The 12,458-nt window shown below is 41.8% G+C and overlaps 1 protein-coding gene across 1 annotated transcript; it reads right to left on the bottom strand.

The window, feature by feature from the left end:
- Nucleotides 1-74: 74 nt before the first annotated feature.
- Nucleotides 75-8,846, bottom strand: slc2a8 (solute carrier family 2 member 8). The gene is made up of 10 exons (XM_080468247.1): nt 8,657-8,846; nt 7,600-7,756; nt 7,292-7,498; nt 7,009-7,108; nt 5,849-6,060; nt 5,461-5,610; nt 4,611-4,719; nt 4,383-4,517; nt 2,972-3,117; nt 75-1,990 (listed from the first exon to the last, which is right to left on the bottom strand). The coding sequence occupies exons 1-10, from the start codon at nt 8,743-8,745 to the stop codon at nt 1,844-1,846; spliced, it is 1,452 nt and encodes a 483-aa protein (XP_080324373.1). The 5' UTR covers nt 8,746-8,846; the 3' UTR covers nt 75-1,843.
- Nucleotides 8,847-12,458: the final 3,612 nt, after the last annotated feature.

The raw sequence follows: 12,458 nt of genomic DNA on the forward strand, positions 1-12,458 counted from the left end.
CAATTTCAATATTTTCTTCACTTAAAGATCATTAAAAAAAAAGACCCATTAAATAGAAATCAATTACACTTAGTCGTGGTTTCATCATATTTATTCCCCCCCCCCCTCTTATTCACATGCCCACACAAGTTCAAGGAAAATCTGTAAATCTGAAAAGATCTTGACAGAGGAAGTCTGGATTTTATATTGACAACTGTCAGATCATTTCTCTATATTCAAATAGTGTTTTATCCAAACGGAGGAGGAAGCATATACAAAAACATTTTACACAAACATTGATGAGAAAGTGAGATACTCTCAATTTAGACATAATCTCGATTGTAGTTATTGGAATGATATATATAAAGAAAATAAAGTTTATAAAGGTTATATCTTTCAATTTCAATAAACCTTTTTCAAGTGGAACATCTATTAAGAATTGCCATCAAGACATTAATAAAACCAGGTTAACCTCTGCTGAGGAAGAAATAAAAGTTGTATTTAAAAAAAAATATGTTCAAATCATAAAACATGTAAATGTACTCATTAAAAAAAAGATGTGAAAGATAGAAATATTTCAGTATAGAATTCCAAAGGCATTGAAATGATATTAAAACCAATAGGAAGTCAAAGGGAAGCGAGTGAGAGTGACCAGAGTCTCCTCACAGCGTGAAATTCTCCCAACGATCCATTCCACAATTCACAAAGCTCAAAAATGTGATAATTTCTTTGGCAATAGCAGTTACGACCGAACAAAAAGTACCTCAAATTCACTGTACGTTATCCTGAGATGCTTTCAGGTCATTCCATCTTTTAAACCCCCCGACATCTATGATAGTGAGATAATTGATGAATTATCTCCTGGGCGGTTCAGACCGGTGAAACTGTTCATCCAGCAGCCACTGGTTCAATTTACCTGAGGGTTAAAAGTCTATTCATGCTGATGACCCATGTTGTTTCAACAACTATTGACGGGAATCTATTTGACCTTGAAAGAAAAATGGCCGAGAACATTGTATATAAATCACTTCTCTTCAATTTAAAAACATCTTGTAAACATGAAACATTGCAAAAACTGTCACTACAGCAACATATCACTTCTTTGGGGTAAATTTGTATAAATACAAACAGCTAACTATTATATGAGTGACAACGGTCAGTTAGTTTGTGTTAATGGTTCACATCTATCCACTTTGACCTACTTTTACTAATGGTCATGTATGATCTAGGACGTCCCTCAAACACCCACAATGTCTGCGGATGCGTCACATTCTCACATTTCATGACACAAAATGGAATTTATTCCAATAGCGTTTCAATGTGTAATCAAACGTGGTTTAAAAACAAACTTTAAACTCCTAAAATCAGGCCTTAAGTGACAGGCACAGTGTCTTTTGATACCGTTTACAGCAGCTTCCTTCATTTTATTCTTATAGGTTGTTTCACGACAATACCTAAAAGGTAAAAGACCCGACTGGTGTGGCGAAAGCTGTTAAATGACAGTAAAACACGAGAACCTTGAAAGTCAATACAACCATTTCCATAAAAAAGTAACAGCTTATAACCCTTGTATAGCTCTGGTTTGCTGTGAATGCGTCGTAATTTGAACTCACTACAGTTTAGTGACGTTCCCTAGAAGAAGTGTGTGTAATGTGAGAATCACGAGTCCGATGGAGGAAGAGTTGCATTTTCTCTGTAAACGTTCCTTGAGATGGCGGTGTTGTATTTGACACAAGAGAAATTAAATTAAATTGACAGGAGTAAAGAATTAAAGTAATAATGCATTACGATGAGCTGTGTCAACAGTAAAAAAAAAAAAAAAAAAAACTGATTAAAGTGTCTCCGTGTCACACGCGTGGCGTCTTCATGGACCTGCCGTCCCTCTGAACGTGGCTTCGATCTGCTCCAGGGTCTTGCCTTTGGTTTCTGGGACGAAGGCGATAGTGAAGATGACGTTGGCGATGCAAAAGCACGCAAAGAGCCAGAAGGTTCCTGCGCTGGTCAAAGTATTCTGGGAAAACATCAGACGGTGTTTACGCAACGCTTCAAATCGCACACTACCTTGTTTATTTGTACATACTTGTGTGCTTCAATTTTCATTATTATTAATAACAGTGTGTGCTTTAAATTTTTAATCTTCTACTCCTGGTATTGAAATTGTCGTTGTGGTGTGGAACAAGTACTAAAAACATTTCACGGCACATTATACTGTGCATAAATATTTGTGACAAATAAAGGACTTAAACACAAAAAACTATGCATTTTCAGGTGAAGTGGCAACATTCTGAAAATGATGTAGTTGGCATGTCAGGCCACAAGATGGCGGTGTTGGCTGTTCTAATGAAACCACACACTTTTGCAGAGAACAATACATCATACACATTAACAATTAGAGCACACACACATTCTTATGTATGGAATCACAGGAGTGCCAAAATTAAAAGGAAATAAATGTGGAATTGTGTGATCAGGTATCAACTAGTCCCCCTGAACAGAAAGACCCCCCCACAGCCCTCGCTGATTTACATTGTATTGCTTTTGTCTTTTCCAGACGGCTTGACTCGTCCAGTAATTGCAAAGCAAATGGAAAAGACAAAGACAAAACAGGAGAAGCATTGACAAAATGGAATAAGCAAAGACAAGGTAGAAAAAGAATATAACTACCTTTGTATAGTTTTTGCATTATTAATTCTCTTAATATTTCCACATTCATTTCCTTTTAATTTTGGCACTCCTGTGAGTCCATACTTATGGACAGACGACCAAGTTTGATTGTCATTACGGTGACTGTCAAAATAAAACTGCCAAGTCCCAGAAGACTCTGGACTGGGAGTCACGACAGTCTGGAGCAAAACATTATTATTATTGTCTATCTCCTGAGCGTGTGCTCAACAACGAGTGACTGTGGTGCACGTGCACAGCAGCAACCCATAACAGCCCTAATAACAATCCAACTTCGTCTTCTGATAAATTCGCCCAACTGTTTTCTCACCATCATGTCCTGGAAGGTTTTGGTGACAAGGAAGGCCATGCTCCAGTTAGTGAGGACACACACGGCGCTGGCAAAGCCCCTCGCTTTTAGCGGGAAAATCTCCGACATGACCAGCCATGGGATTGGACCCCAGCCGAGGGCGAAACCTGAACATGACGCGACAAAAGTTATTCACACGGTGAAGCCTGCAGAAGGACGACGACGCAGACCGATGAAGCTCGTCGCAGGTGAAACGTGGCTCTGGGTTGATTTCAGCTTTCTGGGTGGAAAAATGTTCAGAAATTATGGTGCCCAAAGCTCAAAACCATGAAACTATTTAATTGAATTAGGTATTTTGATATGTGATAACTCATGACTCTTTATGGTACAAAGGTTTTTTTCAGAAATGCAGTTAAAAAAGTGATTATTCTTTAACAAATTCAAACCTGTTGATCCTTTCGTGGAAGCTCATAAGGAAGTAAAGTGTAGTGAGCTTTTCTATGACGCAAAAGCAAACATCCACATCACTGATGTGCGTGATATCGAGCACGTGTGAACTCTGACTCTTCTTTTTATACCACGAGAGTCTAAATTAGGGCCGCTGGAGAAAACAAAAAAAATTGGAGGTAAAAACCAAAAAATCCTCCTGCACTTTTGAGAAAAAAGTCAAAATTCAAGATCGAGATTGTATTATTTCATCATGCACTTTGAAAGAAAGTCTAAATAGCAAACACATGTTCCTGCTGCTCCATAATGCATTGCAGGCAGTTTGCTTCAGAACAGGCTTGTAAACACAGAGCAATTATCAGCAGCATCAGACTTTGAGGAGACAGTGCCGCTCTACGTCACTCTTCACACTGACGGAGTCGGAGGGACGTGGGTGCCGAGCCCTGCCGGGTGCTCGTATGCCATTTAATAAACTGTATTATTATTAAACAAGGAAATCCGTTGTAAAATCTGATGTTCAGAAGCAGTACGCTTCCCTATATAGTCAGAATTATGTGATTTAATGTGATTATTTTGGCATCCACGGGCAAATGATGAGGGATGGACCAGAGTGATAAAATAAAAAATAAAATAAAATAAAATAAAATATAAAAAAATTTAAAAAATGAAATAATAATAATAATAATAATAAAAAAAATAAAAGAATAAAATAAATAAATAAATAAATAAACTTTGATTTGTTTTTTCTTAAACTGCATGAGGATTTATTTTCTTACCTCATGTTTTTCCTCCTTTAGTGGCACTAAAAAAATTGACATTGATTTTAAAAAAATTTTTCTCAAAGTCAAACGAGGTTTTTGTTTTTTTTGACCCCAATATTTTTTTTTCTTCTTCAGTGGCCCCAATACTCTCCTGTAATATACAGTTTTGTTCCGTCTCCGTCTCTCTCATCGTGATCGGCGCTGTGTGTGACCCCGGGCCTCACCGGTGATGAAGACGGCCATGCTCAGCAGGGCGAGCCAGGCCAGGTCAGCATGAGACCCTTCAGCTGCTTGACTTGACGCCTCCACCATGTAGAAATAAACCCCGAATGCCGTGGTGCTGACGCTCATGGCAGCACCTTGTGTAGCAGATTCAGACAAAAGAACAGGATGTTTGTATCTTCAAATGGTTTCTAAGGAGATGAATTAAGGATTTAGAAGTTGCTTGATACCCGATATGATGAGGAGGATCTTCCGTCCAGCCTTGTCCATGACCAGCGCCGCTACGGCGGTAAAAAACACCTGAATCAGACCCACGATAACCGAAGCCAGGTCACTCTCCTGGAAAAACAACCACATGTGTCTTTCAAATAGACCAAAATAAGATTTTCACCTTGGAAAGAACAGATGTAATGCGCCTGTCGTTAGTTTTAACAGAGATTTTCAGTTCTGAATGAAATCTATGTTCTTGTTTTAATATATATATATATATATATGTTCACAAATGAATAAGGAAACAGTGATAATAAATCCAGATTTTCACCTAAAATTGCTTTATATGGAAAAAAAAAGAAAAAGGGACGCAAAACACATTTTAGTTCAGGGGCAACATTCAGCCCAATTTCCTCTTGAGCGGGCCGGACAGATAAAATAGTGCAATAATAACCTTTAAGTTTAAACGTTTTTGTGGCAGTGTGGAGGATACATGATGAAAATGTCTATTTTCACAAAACCAAACAATTACTCCTGAAAATGACTACAAACTCAAAATAAAAACACTTTTAATGAAATATTCGGGGGCGAAATTCAATGAAATGTCCAAAACACTTCTCCTATAAGCTGTTGCATTATGGGTGTTTTTACAAATTCACCCTCACAACATGGCTTTCAGGCTCGTTTGCAAGCTTTCATGGCAGCATCGTGATCTCTCAGCTCAGGTCGCAGTGTTGTGGTTGTGTTCAATAATTTATTTTATATGTTTTAAATCTCGACAATGTGCTTGCTGGATGAGAGCCTCTTTGCAGGCAGATCTTAAAAGTGACCGACTTCTTTCGCGCCGTAAACCAACCCGGAAGCTGTTACCTTGAAATGTGCCTGTTCGAAAATGTTTTCGGCGTAGAACATGATGGCATTGATCCCCGTCATCTGCTGAAATATCATCATCACCATGCCGATCAGCAGAGGCTTGTAGACGCCAGGGTCCCGCAGGTCCTTCAGGTGGAAACTGGAGCTCTGAGATCAAACGGGAGAACGCTGATCCAGGAGTCGCACTGCAGCTCACAATACAATCCAGACACGTTGACCTGAAGCGCTGGGGTACTGAGGTATTACTGGGGTACTGAGGTATTACTGGGGCACTGAGGTATTACTGGGGCACTGAGGTATTACTGGGGCACTGAGGTATTACTGGGGCACTGAGGTATTACTGGGGCACTGAGGTACTGTCAGGTATCGGAGGCCTCAGGTTCACCTGCTCGTTACAGGCTTCCTCGATTCGGTTCCACTCCCATTCGATGGGGGCGTCTGGTCCTCGCAGGAAGCGCAGCGCCTCCTCGGCCTCACGCTTTTTGCCCTGCGCCAGCAGGAAGCGGGGCGTTTCTGGCATGAAGCACATGCAGACCAGGAGCAGCGTCGGCGGGATGGAGCTGCAGATGGCCAGCCAGCGCCAGTCCAGAAAGAGACCTGAAGAACGAGTCCAGGAAGAAGATCCACGAGAGCAGTTCAGCTTCAGAGCTCAGTCGGTAATGTCACAGCTCGTGTTAATCTGATGGTAAACTGAACTAGTATTTATATTGTGCTTATAGTCAATGATGGGACGAAAAAATATATACATATATGGATTTTCTACACAGAAGTGACATTTTATATATGATTATTTCGACTATCTTAAGTGGTTCAGTACAACTATTAACCTCCACAACCAGTTTTTGACACGTTATTCAACAAGTTAGGAAGTCACGATTGTGCAGCGACGACCTTAAGGGGCCTTTCACTTTCGATAGTCCGGGACTCGGTTCACTAAGGAGGGAGGGGAACCAAATAACTCTCACATCTTCATTTGGTTCAGTGGCGTTCACGTTCACTTTCGAAACTGAACCAAACCACCTGGAAAACGTCACGCAGTTACACCAGCTGCCGGTTTGGTGGCGCTGTCGCCCCCGAGCGAAGTTTAGTCCAACCTGCCGACTGGACGCGAGTGACACTGCAGTGACCCGCAGCAGCTCGGCTCCAGACACAAAAGGAACCAGAACATGTTGAGGCGACCGGGTTTTAATAAGAAAACAGGAATTCAGGCAACTAACCAGGTTAGCAACAGCATCGGATAGAAAAGCAGGGAGTCATCTGATGGAACTTAAGGACATGATGGTTACGACAGTTATCACTCACTTATCCAATTTAACCTGGAATGAGCAGCAGACTGTTCTCAGACGGATGTTGGTAAAAAAACAAATGTTGCTTTTAGTGCTGTTTTATGTCTGCTGGTTCTAAAACGATGTATTCCTCACTAAACAAGAAGCAGCAGTTACTTTTATGTAAAGACTTTGGACTTGGCCGGTGGTCAACGTGTTGATGTTGCTTCACTCAAACCGTTCGCATGCGATTGTAAACGAGCAAACCGAGGTCACATACCTGCAAGATAAACTCCCATGATGCCGAGCACCACCATGAGCTGTACACATGAGCCTAATGTTCCACGGACCTTCTCATGGGCCATCTCCGAGATATAAAGCTGAGGGAGAGAGAGAGAGAGAGAGAGCAAGAGAAGTTCATTATAGCCTTTTATTTTGAAAAATTTTGTTCAGATTTATTTCACTTTTGCAAAATTTAAATAATTCAGTCATAAGGTGTCAACTAAGCAAAGCAGAAAGGACAGAAATGAGTTTATTTGACAACAAGAGTGTCGACGACTTACCGGGACCACCAGCGACGTGACTCCGCTGGCGAGGCCCGTGAGCACTCTGCCGACGAGCAGCATCCAGAAGTTCTGAGCCGCGATGATGACGGTGAAGCCGAAGACGAAGGGCAGCGAGCAAAACATGAGGCTCAACTTCCTCCCGATTTTCTCCACCATCCAGCCGCCCAGCAGCCCGCCCACCGCGGCTCCCACCGTCACGATGGACTGGCAAAACAAAGAAGCACACGGCTCCACCTCATCAGGACCAGGGACGACTCCCCCGTTGGACTCACTCTTCTCAGGATTTTTAGGGCGGCAGAACAAACCCCAAACCAAGAAGCCTGCGCGTCGGTCAGCCGGAGGTCGCTGGTCCTGGTGAGGTCGGGGATGGCAGGAGAACTGTAGCCGAGCACGAAGCCGAAGCTCAGGGGACCCAGGACGGACGCAAACGTGGCCAAGTACAAGTTGCTGTTCTTGACTTTGCTGGGGAGACGAACAGGAACAGAGGAAAGAGGCCGGGGACACGGGGACAGGATTATGTGAGGCTCCAGGCCTGAGGCGGTACAGAGGGTCGTCTGATCCAGGTAGGTGGTTTTTAATCACTCCACATAATAGAACCAACTCGTCTTAAACGTCGAGCCTGCAGAGCAGGAGTGACAAACATCTTAGTTTAATCCCATTTGATCCCAACGAGGCACAACGATAACATAAGATCCTAGACAATACGGACAATAAGTATGACTCCACTTCTAAAGCCCTCAAGCAAATTTTAACGAGTTCATCCTGATGATTCATCCCGTGACCTGAAAGGTCAAAGTCAACCCAAGTGACTGCAGGGAAAACATGCAAACCCCACAGTGAAAGGCCTTCACCTATAGCTGGAAACCAGGTGAGATAGCTGTATGAACCCCCTGCACACTGGATTCTTGCTTTTCTTTTCTGATCATGAGTGCATTGATCGTAGCAGGAGATACTGTAACATGTAATGAGACAACAACATCTATCGTTTTCAGCAATGTGACCACAAACCTCATTCCCACTGACACGTGTCAGAGTGTTTGAGTAGTCTGAATATCGAGTTCAATGAGGAAGTCTTTCACTGCCTCACATGACAACCTGCTGCTTGTTATAGCTTCATTAAACTTTGAAGAATTTGACTATGAACAAGTCAGAACAGCTCGACGCATCATTTGTGGGATTTCTATCTGTTAAAAGCGCCAAAATGACTGTGTTATATGTGTCGCTATACAAAGTTGAACTGAATTGATTAGAACAGTTTATAGAAGTAACGTGAAAACTGTGAATGCAGAGTGAGTTTCCAGAGTGAGTGGACACACGGTCGGTGTTACCGACTGACCCCCGGGGGTCCCCGCTGGGACTCACCTCAGATAAGCCTCCCGCTCGGACCGCAGTCCCGGAGGTTCCGCTTCGTCCTCGTCCAGCAGCCTGCTCGTCTCGCTCTGGATGTCCATCGCGTGCGAGGTTCGCGAAAGCAGTCAAGCCAGCCGTCCCTTGTTTCTGTTTGGTGAAGTGAGCGGCGCCAAGATCTTTATGGTCGCTAGTATCGGGAACTTTACGGTAACGTCTCGGCGCAGAGTTGGGCTCTTGGTTTTCAAAATAAAGGTTTCCACTTTGTTTTTCGAATATGGGCTGATTAGAAACTCGTGTTGTGGGAGACGTGATTCAAGACGGATTTAGAATCTGTTACCGGGGAGTTATTAAGCTTAAAAAAAGTTGTTTTGTTTTAGAAATATATGAATATTATATTGAAAAAAAAGACCATTAAAAGATCATAGAAGGAACAAGTGGAAACATCATTTCAAAATGTCCTTTATTTTGAAAACCGGGAACTCGACTCTGCTCCGAGACGTTACCGTAAAGTTCCCAATACGAGCGACCATAAAAATCTCGGAGCGGCTCACTTCATCAAACAAAAACGATGGACGGCTGGCTTGACCGCAGTATCGCGGAAGAGGTGGTCTGCCGCCTCTGAGTGTTTGATCTTCTTCTTCTGGTTTACCTGAAACAAGATCCGCGGACCGTAACAGACAAATGGACAAGGTGCAAACAGGAAACCAGAATCAGCTGAGAGAGCGGATCCGGTTTTGGGAGACAACCTGCTGACCCGCGCGTTTCACTCGATCGCACGCTGGTCTCGTTTCCCCAACGTAATGGTGTTTTAAATCTATTGGCTTCCCTGCTAACTACTGACCGACTTCCGTTAGGGTCCGTACCTGCTACTTGCGGCATGAACCCTCAGGGATTTATTTTAATTGGTTTGCTTGTTATTTTACAAAACGTAACAAAAAATGTACATTGCTGTGTGCCAATGTAAAGAAATAAAAAATAAATACATGCAGCATAATTATGTATCTTGCTATGCACGTGTATTAAAATCTACGGTGGCCGTGGAGGTCAGAATGATAATAAAAAATCACACTGAAAATGAGCAGCAGGATGTTTTCAATGAATCTGAGCCGATAAAGACAAATGGGCTTGCAAAAGCGAAGGAAATTCACTTTAAAACACATAAAGATATATATCCTTCTGCTGAATTTGTGAGACGTAAGACGATTTTGACACTTAGATTTAATTTTGGCTATAACGGTTGTTCTTTCTGTGGCAAAGACATTGACATCATTATATTTTAGCCTGTATATTTTAGCGTGAGTAATTTTCAATTTTTTATTTTTAAACGTAAGAGGAAAAATCTATTTTGATTTTCTGTGTGTGAAAATGTGTAGCTGAATTGACAAATAAAGCGACTTTGACTTGAAACAACTGAGCGTCTGTCAAAAATTTGAATTATGATTTGGCCATTAACACAATTTTAAATACTGGAAACGTATAATAAACACAAAAATAGGAATTAAAAAACAAAACCAAATCGTCACACTTTTCAAAAGGAACTATGTGAAACTTTGCACTGTAATAAAGGACTTTAACCATAGAAAAACCCTGGCCTTTAAAAAACAAAACAAAAATATCTTTCTTTTCTATCGTTTTTTTATCTTTTAGTTGTTCTATAGATATATTATCTTTATCTTTAGATAACTTACCTTTTAAACGAGCATATTCCTCCTCATATATGTCAGTCTGCTGCGAATGACGGAATGTTTGTTTTTAGTGCTATCAATATGTCTGAAAAACAGCTTCAGAACTTTGCCCCCACTTACAGGACAACGTTCAAGTGAAACACATCGAGTGTGTGTTTTTGTTTCATGTTTACAACAGCAACGTTTTGAAAATGATGGAAAAAAGAGCAACACTGATCAATGTCACTGTCCAATGTCGTTCTCATGTTGGGCCACTGGTGGGCGCTGTTGGTTGTTTTTATAATGAAACCACACACACGGCTGCAGAGAACAAAATGCAATTTACCTTCATAATGGGAGAACAGGGACGTTCTAGTGGACAGACGACCACGGTGGATTGTTATTACAGTGACTGTCCATTATAAAACTACCAAGTCCCAGGAGACTCTGGACTGGGAGTCATGACGCCCCGAAGGCCGCCATGTTTGCTATTGTCCATCTACCTATCCATGTGCAGAAGAACCATTTACTATGTCCGTGGTGTGCGTGCACAGTAGCGGCGGTCCAGAAAAGTTGCGTTTTCACCCGGTTTACACGGAGACGGAGCTTTCTCAAAAATGGGAGCTGTTCTCAAGAAGTTGTTTTTTCAGTGGCTCCAAGTGTCATTGTTGTTTAAACCGACCCCCAAAATCAAACAAAGGTTTTCAGGTTTCACTAGAAAATGTTGTTGTATAATTGGGGCCTTTTGAAATGATGAGCTGAATCATGAAATGACCGTCAAAGGCCAATTGTGCAATAATACATAATAAAAAATACCACCAGCTGTCAGTTAGCTTTGCTCATCAGTCTTATGATCTGGAAAATCAATCCTGTTTTATTGGCAGAATATTTGAGACTACTTTTTTTAATGACATTCATAACTTGTTAAAGGGACTGCAACAAAAGTAAAAAAAAAAAAAAAAAAAAAAGTAAATAGTGAGTTCAAAGCATGACAAACTATTTCTTATAAAAGTTTTTCCTTTGTTGCTTTTATTTAGACAAATGTGGATGTGAGGAGTTTTAAAGTGTCATATTATGCAAAATTCACTTTCTAAAGGTTTTCCAACAGTACTATCGTCCCCATACCTGGAACGACGCCCCGATGTTTGAATGTAAATGTTTGTGGTCCTTTGTTCTCAGGGGGCTTCTCGGTGGTCTTCCTGGCCCGTACACACAGCGGGGTTCGCTGTGCACTCAAACGGATGTACGTCAATAATGTTCCCGACCTGAATGTGTACAAGAGAGAGATCACCATCATGGTAAGGAAGCTCAACGTGTTTCTTAATGACTAGATCATGACCCCGGACTGAAGACACTCCCTTCTTTAACCTGCCGTTTGTGAGGCTTTACGATGAAACTCTTTCTTTTATCTTGTTTTAAAAGTGGTCATGATCTGCATGTTTTGACTTTCCCCTGTTAGTGCGGTCACGGTTACATCCGGGTGCTTCGGCTGGAGATGGATGCTGGTGTTTCCTTTTACTTAAAAAGGTCATATTATGCAAAATTCACTTTCCAATGGTTTTCTAACGGTACTAATCGTCCCCACACCCAAAATGATGCCCGAGAAGTGAAGACAGTCTGTCCTCTCTCTCCCTGACTTGTTTCAGGTTTTAAAAAGTGTGTTGCTCCAACCAGCCAATCAGAAATCAAACCCTATATAGTGTCATCGGGGGGTTTAGCCAATCACAATCAAGGTAGACCCTCCCTTTGACTCCTCCCACAATTAGGCAGCTCTGCTCTGGCACATGGCACCACGAGAGGAAGTACTTCCTCCTCTTCCCGAGATGGGCATGTGTGGGCGGAGCCAGTCCAGCTCACACAGACACAGCAGATTCTGAATGCAGCTCGAGACCAACGAGACCCTGAAAGTGTTGAGAAGCTGAATAATATGACGCCTTTAAGACAAAACACTAGAAATAAATACATATTTATCGTTCGATTTTTGCATGTGATCTCCAGTGGAGGAGTAATAGTGTGAGGAGACAAGAAGCAGAATTTTCTGTGGTGAATCCTTAATAACAGAGCATTCACAAAGGAGTCGAGCCTGCGCACTGCGACCTGAACTCACTGGGGGACTTGCGATGAAAGCTGAAAAAATAAATAAGTCCAAA

Source organism: Lipophrys pholis, assembly GCF_963383615.2.
Source record: "Lipophrys pholis genome assembly, chromosome: 7".
NCBI lineage: Eukaryota > Metazoa > Chordata > Actinopteri > Blenniiformes > Blenniidae > Lipophrys > Lipophrys pholis.

Bases quoted from the DNA above. Each gene is read 5' to 3' on its own strand.
- slc2a8 (XM_080468247.1), bottom strand. From the start codon at position 8,745: ATGGACATCCAGAGCGAGACGAGCAGGCTGCTGGACGAGGACGAAGCG. The intron at 7,109-7,291 runs GTAAGTCGTCGA...TCTCTCCCTCAG, and splicing joins TCACGTCGCTGGTGGTCCCG to CTTTATATCTCGGAGATGGC. The intron at 3,118-4,382 runs GTGAGGCCCGGG...CGTCATGTTCAG, and splicing joins CATGGCCGTCTTCATCACCG to GTTTCGCCCTCGGCTGGGGT.